The 14,798-nt window shown below is 39.5% G+C and overlaps 1 protein-coding gene across 2 annotated transcripts in view; it reads right to left on the bottom strand.

Moving 5' to 3' along the window:
* The window catches only part of dennd2c (DENN/MADD domain containing 2C), a 28,719-nt gene extending 14,330 nt beyond the window's left edge, over positions 1-14,389 (bottom strand). The window contains exons 1-5 of one of the 2 annotated variants that reach the window (XM_022670604.2): positions 13,765-14,389; positions 7,866-8,969; positions 2,231-2,358; positions 1,161-1,276; positions 349-516 (exon numbers count right to left, since the gene is read on the bottom strand). In XM_022670604.2, coding sequence (XP_022526325.2) covers positions 349-516; positions 1,161-1,276; positions 2,231-2,358; positions 7,866-8,815 — 1,362 coding nt within the window. In that variant the 5' untranslated portion in view covers positions 8,816-8,969; positions 13,765-14,389. The remainder of the gene's footprint in view (positions 1-348; positions 517-1,160; positions 1,277-2,230; positions 2,359-7,865; positions 8,970-13,764) is intronic. The other variant, XM_022670605.2, reaches the window with a different exon arrangement.
* Between the last annotated feature and the right edge of the window lie 409 nt (positions 14,390-14,798).

Here is a 14,798-nt window from a genome sequence, read left to right as displayed (position 1 = left end):
ATTAAACCCGACTTAACATAAATGACCTTAAATACATCTACCCTACCAGTCTAACTGCACCCTGCAGGCGCGTGAAGCCAAGTATAGCCGGGTTAGTCAGCAGTGGTCAGCATGTGGCACATGAGTGATAAAGCTCTGTGTCTCAAACGCTCCATAAAGGCTGTTTCCTGTCTCCTCCATCCATCTTCTCACCATTTCCCCTCTCCCTCTTCCTCTGAAGTTACATTCCTGATTATGTCTAGGGTTTTCCCCCTTCTTTTGACTTACATTACAGGATTTTACGTCAGAAGCCTGAGAAATTCACATTTTTTATTGTGTAAACTGATAAAAACCCTGTGAAGTGATTACCTGAGGCTGGCGCTGAGTTCTGTAGGCTGTAGCGTGTTTGGATGCTGATGGTTTAGGTGTGCTTAACTTAGACGTTTGAAATGGAGAAGTCACTGAATGCTTGAAGTCCCACTGTTCCTCATGCAGCCTGTCTGCGTTGGCTCGTAACGTGAGGGGTTTGGGAGGCAGCTAGAGATAAAAAATTAAAAACACAAAAGATTCAGCACAAATCTTAATATATTAACAAGTAAATTCATTCAACTTCTAAACATAATACTATAAATCCATTGTATATTAGATTAAGCCAATGATTATGTGCTTCTCTATAATTGTACAAAACTGTAGTTTTATAGCTCAATTCCATTCCTAAGTGTCACATGCCTGTGACAATTCACTGCCAAGATAGCAATAAATGTCTGATGGTTGACTGTTGTCTGGGTTTAAATCAGTCAGTGGCGCACCTGTGTTTTTCACTTCCAAGAAAGCAATACCCCAGAAATTTGCCTGAACACACCTCATTTCCAGACCTCCCCGCCCATAAGTTTAGATGTATATTTAGAAGCACTTTCGCTATTTAAACGACTCATGCACAAGACGTGAAAATAGACTGTTGATGTTCATTAAATACAATGTAATGTAATGCAATGCAATAAAGATTGCGATGTGACTTGTGCAGGGTGTAAGATAGGCTGGATAAAATAAGAGTCTGGTAAACAAAAGCATACCTTTAAAGTTAAATCAAATCATGCTTGATTGAAACAGTCATTTTTACATTGTGAAATTTTTACAGATCTTTTTTTAAGAGAAATGGCTCTTTATTAACTGTTGATTACCTTTGGCGTGCGAGGGGAAGGTCTCTGTGTAACAGTCCAGTTTCGAGACCGCATGATGGGCAGACACATAGGAGACAGTTTGATGTCCTCATATGGGTTCTCCCTCGGGATGTCCGCTAAATATGAATGTAAATAAATACAAATAAAAATAAAAATGTAAAAATAATTGTAAAGAACTATATTATTGTTATTTTAAGACGATTTTATTCCACTGATCTATTGATATTACAATACTAAAATAGGGCAATTACACAAGCAGGGCTCGAGAATAACACTGTCCACATTTGATGAGATTAAAGCTCTTTCGGGTGCTTTCTGGATGGCGGACCTGTGTGCAGTAAAACAGTAGTTTTCCTAAACTCCCGAATTGAACCTGAATTATGGACCAGCATTGTGGAAGACCCTACCCATCCCACACACAGTCTCTTTACACTGATGCCTTCCAGCTGAAGATACCGGAGCATCCGAGCCTCCACTACCAGACTCTGCAACAGCTTCTTCCACCAGGCAATCAGACTCCTCAACACACAAAGACTGTGCTTATCCCACCCACCACTCTAAGGTCTCTATCCCCATCAGCAACATGTGCCATATCCTGATATATAGTTACTGGAATATGAAATGGCCTATATCAGGATATGAATTTCCATATCCATATCGCACAGCCCTAGTCATGTCCATATAAATTACATTGATAAGTAAATAAATTAATAACTTAATTATCGTGACAGGCCTATATACCACAATACGAAAGAGTACAATCTAGAATTTCAATACTAAGAAATCTGCAGCCTGGCCCATTTATACATGCTGCCAAATCTGATTTTATTTAAAACTGTTCCATTGTTACAGTTCTTCAGATTCCTGTGTACAGTATCTGATCCCAGTTCACTGCAGGCCGCTTGTTTAGCAATTTCTCAGCTGCAGCCGTTCAGTTTCCATCTCTTCCAAAAAGCTGTCACTTCTGACTGGCTTTCATAATCACAGCTCTCTCTTTTTTTATTTTTTTTATCAGCACATGTGTTTCAGGTTGACTCTAATTGGAGTCAGCGAGTTCAGGTCAGACTCACAGATGATGTCTTCATAGATGCTGTCCTCAGACCGGGCATGGTACAGTCCCGAGCGCCGAGCCTCCGCCGTCCCTCTGGAGCCCTGCTGAGCTGCCAGCCGGACCACGTCCTCAAACTCGAACGACTTCCTGTGGACAGAGACGGGCAGTGGTGATAGGAGTCAAGAGTTTCATACAGTCAGAACAGTGAAAGAGTTAAGTTTACTGTATTTTAGATCAGTCATGATTAGACTTTAAATTTACCTTCTTAATTAAGTGTCTCAGGCTGGGATAGAGTGATTCAGCATTAGGGGTTGGACAATATATAGATATTACGATAAATCATATCGAACTGTATCGATTTGGGGCATCAAATATCAATATTTTAAAATATTGTATCATCAGATGTCTTGTGATTCCCACCCCTATTTAACATTGTGGCATTTACCAATTATATTACAGCATTAGATCAAATCTGAATTTGCTTACATCAGGAAAATAAACTTCCTCCTGAATGTTGATATTCTATGGTAAAAAAAAAAAATTAAATGAGTGTAACAGTATGTGGATTCATCTTAAACCATCATGATACGGCGGTCAGTTATGGTTAGGTCCGGTAGTACAGGTAGGTGCACATAGAAAACACAGTATATGAGTTTATGGTGGGAACAGTAATTTCACAAGCGTACATGCCACTCTAAACCCACTTGCAATGAATTGTGGGAACTGTAATATGTTTATGCATAATGCATATATATACATATATATATATGCATAAACATATTACATATATATTGCATATATATATATATATATATATATATATATATATATATATATATATATATATATATATATATATATCAGTGCTAACCGGGGTTAGCAGCAAGCTACAGGTTGATAATGCTCACCTCTGAATGGCGAAAGACCTGTCGCTTAGCATTAACCGCGCGGTTAATGCTAATGCTGCTCCAGCAGCGCTAGCCGAGGTTAGCAGCAGGCTACAGGCCCGGTAATACTCACTTGTATAAACTTCAAATGGATGCATTGTGGCTGGACTGTGGTCAAATATAATAATAACAAAGTGACGTTCTATCTATACTTCCAGGACAAATATGCCCAGTACTATTGTCTTGTCTCCATGGCCCTTTGACTCTCCCAAAAGTTACCTGGAATCTCTGGATGCTGTTCCTTCAAATTCTACTTCCTTTTTAAAATTACCAATACATATTCAAGTTCAACAGTTCCACTGTACATGTGTGCTCAAAGTGCAATCAGCTGCCTCTCAGTAAACACGACAAAGTTCAATTTGATCATGTGTGTGTTCAGAGATAGGTCTTGTGGCTAATATAGTTAGCAGAAGCAGAGGGAGAACTGCTAAGTGACATTTCAAGATGTGCGATAAATGTTTTTAATCGAGTCATGGTCATGCAAACACTTTGTATCTCCAAAAATGGCAGCTTAACAGACTAATAAAACAAAGCCTTTTAACTTTAAATGTCATTTTGAAGCATTTCTATTGGCCTATTCACAATTAAATTCTGCAACTTCTGATACTTTAAGTAGTTTTTGTAAACTACTGTATTATGTTATATTATATTATTTTATAATATATTATGTTCTATTATATTCTATTATATATGAACGTCTATATTCTGGTCTGTTGCACCGGATTATAAGGCACATTATGCGACACTAGTAAGGAACAGGGGTGTCACCATGTTTTTTTTACTTCTAATCCAGCAGGTCTCGACCCTGGGAGATGGTGGTGGGGAAGATAAGTAAAGCTGAGCTAAGTAAAGAAAACTGTAACTCTTAAAAAATATTTTTCTTTAAACGAAAGCTGGATGTTAATCTACACAGATTTCTCTTGATTTTAAGAAAACAAACAAACAAACAAACAAACAAACAAACAAGCAAACAATGTGAATCAGCAGGTGTTCTAATATGTTTGTCCATAAACTGTATAGCTGTAAAGTAAAGTATTTCTGCATTACAGTGACCCACTCCATGTGTGACACAGTCTTGTATAGAAGCACTGTGGAATTTTCATTCTTAACCACACGCCCAATGAGACGACAGATAAAGCAGATAGAAAAACAATGAGCAGCAGAGGGGAACCGGCCTAGACGATCAGGAGAAAGCAGAATGAATGATAAAAAGGAGACAGTGTAAACAACAGAGCGTGTGAGAGTGCGCGAGAGTGTGTAAAAACAGCTCAGTGTGACCCCTGCGCTCCTGGCTGAGAAAGAAGTAGGCCAAGTCCAGACAATAGAGCAAGACTCTGCCAGAGAGGGTCTGACATCACATCTGGGTCTGAGCCAGAACATCTACTCGCTCTCTCTCAGCAGAATCACCCGAACTCCAGCAAGCGGAGAACTGAAACCAGCGCAGGGGATCTCAGAAACAGAAAGAACGGCCCAGGTTACATATTCACAGCTCTGGGAAGTAGCCAACATTTCATGTTCCTTAAACCACCCATGTATGATCTCAATTTCTATTTCAAATTTATTTGTCACATACTCAGTAATAAACAGTATGACCTGCAGTGAAATGCTTGGGACGACAGTCTGCTTTTTTACTTTTAAAACTACACATTTTAAAGTGCAAACATACAAACGTGCAAAATATCTTGGTAGAAAGAATAAAATACTAAGATTTACAATGTAAAAACCTGTAGTCAACAAAACATATAAACAAAGATAAGGAAAGATCATCTAAACAATAGAACAACTTTAAATATAATATATATAAATATAATATTTACTTTAAATATAATTTATAAAAAGCAAAACATAAAATAAACTAAAATACTGTTAGGGCTGAAAAATTAATCGCATTTTAATTGAAATGGAGGCAATTTTACAATCGCAGGAGCTGCGATTTGAATTAGCCAATAGCCTGCAAGTGTGTGTGAAGATTGTTTTTTGTTGCTTTTTTTGTTCCTAAAAATAAAACTGACAATTGTTTTTAATCTGAGAATCCTGGGAACCACTAATACAGGTTTAGGGTTAAATGGATTAAAAATAATCGCAATTGGATATTTTGGCCAAATCGTGCAGCCCTACTTACTGTATTTTTCGCACTATGACACACAGGATTATAAGGCACGCTATCAATAAACTTCTATTTTCTGGTCCATTTTCATACATAAGGTGCACTGCATTATAAGGTGCATTATGCGACAGTAGTAAGGAACAGGGGTGTCGCCATGTTTTCCTTCTAATTCAGCAGGTCTAGCTGCTGGGTGGTGGTGGTGGGGGTAACTTTAATTTAAGTAAAGTAAAGTTAAGCTAAAAAAAATCAAATTATATTAATTAAAATATAAAATAATAAAATTAATCTACACAGATTATTTATGTGAGTAAAGCGCTTCTGTTTATTTACAGTAAACTTAGATTTCCACATTTTCACTGGGTGCAGCAGCAATAAATTAGTATTAGCGGCTAACTGCTAGTGCTAGCCATGCTTAGCGCTAGTAAATGCTGCCCGACAGCACTACACTGTGGAACCCTGAGTTTTCTGGTAAGCCAGAGCGATATTAGCTAATGCTCCAGCAGTGCTAGACGGGGTTAGCAGCAGGCTACAGACCAATAATACTAATTTCTAAACAGGGAAACAGCTAGCGCTTAATAAAAAGCGGGTAATGCTAATACTGCTCCAGCTTCAGTGCTGGAGAACTGAACTGTATAATAAAAGAACTATCCTGTATAATGCTGTACTTAAGCAGAGTGCTCTTTAAAACCAATTTTGTGCAACAATGTGCAAAAGATAGAAGACAGAAGACACTTTTAGACTCGAGGTAAAAGGACAAGTCTCTAAAAGCAGCAAAACGCCCAACAATGAGCCAGTGTTACTCACAAATCATCACATCTCTGAATGCTCTCTGCAAATGGGAAAATTAGATTCAGTGACCACTCCTTGCCCTGTGTATTCTATAAAGCAACCTTTGGATATTTGATTAGCTTTGCACCTACTTGACATCTGCTTTTTTACTGAACAAGCAGAACAAGCAAACAAGCAGAGTTCCTCATTAACAGGTTTTGGTTCCAAAAAAAGGACATACCTACAGTGACTCATAATCTGAAAGCATGTCTACAGTGCTTACAGTTACAGGCTGGAATGTAATGTAATGAGCAATACTGAATATAATATTATAATATCTCTGGGCGGTAGAGCTGAGCAATATGAAGATTTTTTATTGCATCATGCTAAATATTCTTATCATAGACAATAAATGCTTTAATAGGCAAAATGTGAATGTATTTAGTGCTTAAAAACCCTAAACCTACTCTACATTTCATTAGTAGGAGTGTAAAAAAATCTGTAAAACTGGATGATAGGCAGAAAAAAAAGAGTAAAGTATAAAAAAGAGTAGAGTATATATTTAACAGCAGTTTTTACTAATCTAAGATTGTTAACGCATTTTTTGTGTGTCAAAATAGCTTTAAATATCATGATTATAATTTTTTTTATAATGTATATATTGGTACCACAATTGAATGGTATCCACCAAAATTGAGAAATATATTGTGACATAAATTTTTGATCATATCATTCAGCACTACTGGGTAGCCACTAAACAAACATAGCCAATCAGTAAAACTAACTATAAGTTGTTCCATGAAAAATACATAATAATTTATATGTACAAATGTATTGGGACACCTGCTTCTTCTGTAACTAAAGGTATTAAAAAGAGTTTATGTTGCTTTTGTTGGAGAGGTTTTCTACTAGATTTTGGAGCTTTGCTGTGAGGATTTAACTGACCTCAGCATCAGAGGCATTAGTGAGGTCGGGATGCTGACTCAGCTAATCATCCCCCAACTTATCCCAAAGTATGACGTCACTCCAGAAAAAAAAAACACACACAAGATCTTATAGCAATACTCCTAAACCACTACAGTTCCCATAATGTCAAACAGTAATGGGCAAAAATGTCACAAACTCACGTCTCAATGTTACTCAATCTATGTCCAGATCCATTTTTATCCATTTTGATGCTCCTTTGTTCATGGTGCGAGACATAATCAAGAAGTTTACAACCAAAAGCACTGTAGCTAACCTCCCTGAACGTGGACGGAAGACATTTGAATGAAATAACATGCTATGGCAGGACCCCAGGAAGACCCCACAGAAACAAAAAATAAAAAAGCTAGACTACAGTTTGCCAAAATGTACGTGACTAAGCCAAAATCCTTCCTATTCTGCTGCACTGGGTGCCTTTGGGTGACTGTGTGCAATGCATCATAAAATCGGAAGATTACCAAACGATGTTGAGCCAATGTTAGGTACCTGAGTTTGCATCCTAGCTCATGGGTCTTCCAGCAAGACAATGACCCCAAACATACTTTAAAAGCACCCGGAGATGGACGGAAAAACAGCACTGGCCAGCAACAAGCCTGGATCTAAATCCCATTGAACTCAAACACTACTAACTTTGATTTCTCCATGATTCATTTGCTTAGTTGTTGCCATCAGATATTATATATAAATATAACAATACATAGTGAATTATGAAAATGTATATATGCAACAATAATAACAAATAAAGTGGATGTGATCTTCTACACTATGAACAAATCTGTCTGTCTGTCTACAAAACATACATCACCTGCTCTAAGATGGATTAGGAGAATTTGCTGGCCTTCGCTCACCTGTTCCTTCTGTTTCTGGAAAAGCCATTAGTCGGAGAGACCGGACACGGAGGAGGAGGCCCGCTGGGAGGACGTATGACATCACGCCTTGTTCCCGGTCTGAATTGGCTCACAGGAGAAGTCTGCTTCTCCCACTGGCCCGAATGTGCAGGTGGGCTTTCAGCTCCTCGATACTGGAATGTGCGCTGTGGTTTAGGCGGCGGTACGTTCGGGTCTGCTGGGCTCACTGCAGCTTCAAATGAGAAGAGGCGCTTCGACAGGGGCGAGGAATCTCTCTCTTTGTCCCAGAACGATTCCTCGCCCTCCAGCCTCCTCCAAAAACCCCGGGAGGTGTAAAAATTACCCGGAGGAAGAGAATCCTCAGGGTCTTCTACACACTGAGGTAGAGATGTGACATCAATGTCTGTGAAGTTGCCACTGGAGTCACTGTTAATGCTCTTCGGTTTGTTGGAAGGAGGTTGGGTATGTTGGGTTTGAGTGGAAACTAGTGATAGCTTAGACACAGGGGTTGAGGTTACGACTCTGTTTAAACGTGCTGCTCGGTCCTGATGCGGATCGGACTTGCGTCCTGCTGTAAACTGACTGTGACTGACCTGGTTTTCCCTGAAATCCAAGCCTAGGCTTATAGCTTTAGACAGATTCGTTTTTTTGCGTAGTCTGTCACACTTGTCTTCAGAGAAAAATCCATTTCCAAGCACGTCCCCAGAGAGAGTGCGAGAGACCGGGGTGCCGTGGGTGTTGGGTTTACCTCCATGTCCATCATCTGACTGGCTAAGCCCCTCCCACTGGGAAATCTTCTGTTTGATGTTGACTCCGCTCTCCCGTGCCGGCAACCTCTCCTTAACGGGAGACTGCCAAGCCGTCGACGTCTTTCCTCTTCCTCTTCCTCCCCCTCTTCCTCCTTCTCTTCCTCCACCTGGTTTTCCATAGTCTACTCCCAGGGCCAGCATGGCGACCAGACCAGGCCACAGTGAAAACCAGTCCTCACTGCACACTCATCACTGGAGGAAGCTCCAGGGCCATGTGTGCCATCGTTGAGTAGGATAGCATTCAAGAATCTACTAAGCTTCCAGTTGCTTTGCCATTTTGCCATCACACTACATCCTATACAGCAAAAAAAAAACAGAAACAGAAACACAGAGAGAAGGTAAATTGACTTTGTAAAACTTTGGGTTTTTTGTAAGACATTTGGTTTAAAACCTTAAAATAATAGCAGCGATAGTAGATAGTAGCTACTGGAACCATTGCAAGGATGTGTATAATGGGAGGAAACTGCAAAAGGATTGTCTTAGTCAATGTCAGCAGGAGGAGCAGTACGGCCAAAAATAAAACAAAAAAAAGTGAGAGAGAGTAAGACAAGGGCAGGAACAGGAGGAATTGTGACGGTTGTCAGCAGACATCCTCTATTAACCCTTTGCTTCACCGCCAACAAAGGGTCTCATTTATGAAGCATCTCATAAATGAGTAAAAGAACAGCGTAGACACCTAGACACCTAGACCTGTTATTGAACACCAGTCAAACAATATAATAGCTCACTGGCAGGCAGTGGTGTTATCCACTGCACTACACCAACAATTTTGTACAATTGTGCACAATGTAAATGTAATATTGAAGACATTAAAGCTATAGACTCTTTGTATTTTTTTAATCTCAGTGTCTTCATGAGGGAGAGTCACCTGGAATAGTTTTCTCAGCATCTTGCAGGAAGAAGTTCCTGGAGGTGCTGAATAATAAAAAAAAAATCTCAGTTTGGTATAGGTCAGGGGATTGTGGGGGACAAACGCTGTTTTGTTTACAACGTAATTCCACGTGTCCATAAATGTTTTCTTGATGCCATCAGCTGCCGGAGCCCCGAGAGTGCACACTTGGTCTTGCTCTCTCTGGGTGGGTACAGTAGATGGCGCTCTCTCTTTCCTCTCATCACTCCTAGGGTGATGTTGATCAGCACAAGGCTGCGTCTGTGAGCTGATGTATCAGAACTGAGTCGCTGCGCTTTCCTCCGAGCGTTAGCACTGTGATGCTACTCGGCAATGCTACAGCATCAGCAGCCGTTCAAAAAGAGGTGGAGTCTGACTTCACTTGTATCGGAGGGGTTTTGTGATTGGTCTAGTACATTGGGGAGAAAATGGGATAAAAAAAATAGAAAAACAAAAAACTAAAATATTGTTAATTTAGATATTACTTTATTTATGAAGGCACATAAAGGCTCTATTATTGTTATTAAATATATTCTATTGTGCTGCAAGAAAAGACAAAAATTACAACAAAAAGTAAGAGAGAGAGAAAGAGGAAAAGAGAGGAACAAGAGGCATTGTGCAGGTCTTCTGCAGAGGCCCATCACCCACAGCAACCGCCCCCTCCATGTCCCGTTTCACCATCCACCCCCTCCCTCTCCAACTGGGTCTCCCCAAGTACTGCCGTGCATTAACACACTCGAGAATAATGTAATTCAATTTCACCGCTCTCAGAAAAGGCCTCTTTCTGCATGGCACGAAAAGGACAGGCATCCCAAGTATTTTTACATCCATGCCCACAAAATAGGCAGCATTCTGTCAACACACAATAGCAGCCTTTAAAGGGCCCGTCGGCACATCAATCAAAAGGCAAAAACAAGGAATATGCAGTGTTTCATGCGTGTTAGCCGTCGCCGGTGTGCGTGTAACAAGCTGAACGGGCATAAAGACCACTCGAAATTCTTCAAGGGATTCTATCTCAGAGACTTGTCTTTAAGGCTGCCGGAGACGGGATGGACCTGGCAGCCATAACGCGAGCCCTCGTCCTCAGCTAAAGCGTTTTGGACACGTTGCACGTCGCAGTGAGGAGCCTGAAAGCGTTCAGACAGGAAGACATCCAGGAATTCTTCTGTACTGAGCATCTCCAGCATAATAATAATCCTATGCACTACATTCCACAAGAGCCAATAGGGAAGGGGGGTGGGCGGGCGGGTACAGGGATGAGTACATATGATCAGAATCAGTGCAGCGCCCTGGCCCGAAAATGGTGCCTTTGTTCTGGTTGACCTAAATTGAACGTATGCACTGGAATCCCAGCAAGATCAGAGCCAGAACCCGTCCCCCTGAATCATCACATCAACTGACTGACCCACTTGTGTAAATGTGTGTCTATGTGTGTGTAAATGTGTGTGTTGGTGTGTGTGTGTGTCCGTTCATCTGTCTGTCTGCCTGAATGTTTTGCAGGAAGATTTAGCCTGTGTTTCCTGAGACGCAGGAAGCGAGGATCAGCAGAAAGTCCATAATGATGGTTTAGCAGATTTGTCATGGAGATGCATTCCAGGCTTTTTTTGGACAGATGTGTGATTCAGGCTGGATGTCGACTAATTCAGTAGGGCCCAGTTCCATAACTCTTACCCAATAGGATCACAAATGGAACATTTTAGCAGCTAGGTTTACTCCAAGCACTGTAAACTTCTGGTGCAATTAAACCACATGCAACAGGGGAACTGATTTGTAACCTTCAAGAAATCACAGGACCTTGTGCGGTTCAGTCCAGACATTCAGACTTTTTAGTTTGTTCTGAACCAAACTAGCAAATGTTAAAGATGGTAAACCCATTAATGGACCAATTCATCCAAAAAAGAATTGACCAAAAGAGGTGTTCAGGGCTCCAGATTAACACTGCCCATTATACCGGCAACAATAAATACAGAACACTGGACAAGATTATAGTTGAAGAAGACACTAATTAATGAGAAAAAAGTCCCGCCTTTCAGCATAGAGCCAATTAGATTGCTGGAAACACTTGAACTCTAGAAAGTTTGCCTTTCTAGAATTCTGGCCTGATAATTTCTGTTGAATATTGATCATTTCTATAAGGTATTATTAAAAAAGTACCAAAAGGACAACAATCTGGAACAGCAATCCCTCTTTGTGAGAAAAATTCTAGAAAAAAAATCTAGAATGATGTCCTTCACATTTCTAGAAGAGTGTCAGAAAACATTCTACAATCTCAACACTGCTGGATTAGTTTGGGTCAGTGTGCTCTGACTCCGACAGGCTGTGATGAGACACAGAGAAACACTGTGATGAGATGCAGCAAGAGTTCAAGCTTTAAGAAATGGAGACCAAATTTGGACAAAAGAGACAGAAGGAAAGGAGGAAAGAAAGCCGAACTCCACATACTGCGGGCGAGGATGGAGCGGAGATAAGATCAGCATCAAACGGCTGCTTCACACCCAAGATAAAGTCCTTGCTTTGTAGTTTAAGCCACCTGCTTACGGGTTATCCACAACACCGCTGCAGTATGGAATTATGGCATTGCTCTTGTGGGGGGAAGAGAAAGATACCACACATACATTCACTTATATACTTACTCTCTATCTCTCTCTCTCTCTCTCTCTCTCTCTCTCTCTCTTTCACACACAAACACACAAACTGACATACCAGTATAAACGAGACACTAGCATTATAGCCCTCAAATGACACCCAATCATCAGATAGACATAAATACGTTTAATTGCAGCCCTGAATCATACGTGTTCCTCCCACTTCAGGTACCGCTGCATGAGGCAACTTGCCACGGGTGGGGTAGTTTAGGACACGAGTGTGTGAGTGTGGGAAAGAGGAACGTGAGTGAGCTCAGCAGGGAGTATGCAAAAACGTTTATTACAGGTCTTTATTACATTACAATAAGAAAGAAGTATATATTTCAGCAAAATTGAAACAATATGTTTATTTATCATGTACCATGTAGATTCTTTGTTGGACGAATCTGGTCAACTACTTTCTAATTTATAATATACTTTTCCAGTAAAATATTAAGATCATGCAGATTTACAGTCACTAGGTTTAAACCTTCACTTTATATTACTGGCAAAGATTTCAGGGATGAGAACTGTTCTAATAAGCATGAGAGGTGTGTATTCTTTTAAAAAAGAAAACTTTTTGGTTTACAGAGATTTTATGCTTCATATGTTTTTCAGTAATAATAAAGCCAGATAAGGATGTTTAAATTTTTTGCATATTACCTCTACCCATTACTGTATTTTTTCTACAAAAGGCAAAATATTATGATATTTTATCGTAGCTTGATAAATGTTCTTATCGAATAAACAATTTGCTTCAATATCGAGCATATCAAGGATCTTGTCAGTGCTTAAAGAACACATCATTATAGAACTAAATAAAAATCACATTACTATGCACAAAAAGAGTATTAAATTGCAGTTTTAAGAATCTGCCACTGTTGATAAAATATTGCAATAAATTGTGTGTACCATACCATATGAATGAATGAATGAATGAATGAATGAATAGGAAGTGTTGACAATATTAGAGTTTTTATATGTTGTGCACTCACACATACACTCATATATACACACTCACAATCACCCACACATTCATACTCACAATCACACATACACACTCATATATACCTACAATCACACATATACAGTCATATACTCAGACACTCACATATACTCACACACACTCACATACACACTTATACTCCCATACACACATAATCACACATACACACTCATACTCATTTGCAATCACACATAAGTTACTCATACTCAAAGACACTCACATATAATACACTCAGACTACAATCATACTCACACACATTAATACTAACTCTCACATACACACTCATACTCACATACACACTCATACTCACATACACACTAATACTAACTCAAGCTCACTCTCACAAGTTAGGTAGATATCAGCTGAAGTGAAACAGATGAAGTGAAACTTTTCAGTTTTACAGGCGCATTTCTGGCACATATATTTATTTATTTAGTTCAGGATGGCTGTAAGATCTTCACTGAGACCATTTAGGGTTCCCAAGCTTGTTACACGTGAATATTTAACGTTTAACGATTTAAAAAGTGAAGAGGGAGAAATAAACACACAGAAAAACTCAGAAAACACTTACCTCACCTCAGCAGTGCTGGAGTTTCCGACAGTATCCCAGGTTAGCTTAGTTTAAGGTTTTAATTTTAAGTTTAGGTTTAGTTTAGCGGCGTTGCTGCTGTTGCTGGTGATGAGGGATGACTTCCACACAGCTCCTCATTTCCAGCACTTTGTTATGGAGAGGAAAAGCTCTTTGGTAGATTCCTTCGCTTTTTTTATCAACCGCAGTCTCGCTTTAGTAGAAAGTAAGTCCCAAAAACGCTCTAAATTGACTGGTTTACTAGCTATAGAGTTAACAACTGACAACTTCAGCTAATCCCACAGACTACAGTAAACTAATCTCAGCAGAGCTAACCTAACGTTAACCTAGCGAGCAGCATGCTAACTACCCAACACTAACCCTAACGCTACAGCTAACCTCTCAAGGCTAACTCCCTCACTCCTCTCTTTTCCTCCTCTTTCTCGGAGTTTCCTGCTCACAAAAGACTCCAAAACAGCGTTAAGGTGAAGTAAACTCTAATCCGGTGTTATTTAGACCGTTTCTGCAAGTTTAGACCGGGCTGGAGCTCGGTCCGGGTGTTTGGTCCTGAGTTAATTTAGAGTTACAGAGAGAGAGAGAGTCTCCTCCTGCTGTCAGTCTGTCAGCTCAGCTCCCCACAGAGCAGAGATACTCAACTCCACCAAAATAATCACTATTAAACACTATTAAACACCATTAAACACAGTTAATAACCATTAAACATAATTAATCACTATTAAACACCATTAAATACAATAAAACACAATTAACCACTATTAAACACGAATAATCCCCAGTTAACACTATTAAACACTACTATTAATCACTATTAAACACCATTAAACACCATAAAATTAATTATTGTCATGTTTTATTAACTATAAACTACTGTATATGTATGGAGATATTGTGAGATACTAAAGTCCATATTTTGAGATGCTAAGTTGTTTTTTTGAGATGGTAAAACGTTATTTTGAAACTCTGAGTCATTATTTTGAGATTTTAAGTCATTATTTTGAGATGTTAAGTCATTCATT

Source organism: Astyanax mexicanus, chromosome 12, assembly GCF_023375975.1.
Source record: "Astyanax mexicanus isolate ESR-SI-001 chromosome 12, AstMex3_surface, whole genome shotgun sequence".
NCBI lineage: Eukaryota > Metazoa > Chordata > Actinopteri > Characiformes > Acestrorhamphidae > Astyanax > Astyanax mexicanus.
Note: the sequence above shows the minus strand (reverse complement) of the source record. Positions and strands in the feature narration are given on the sequence as shown.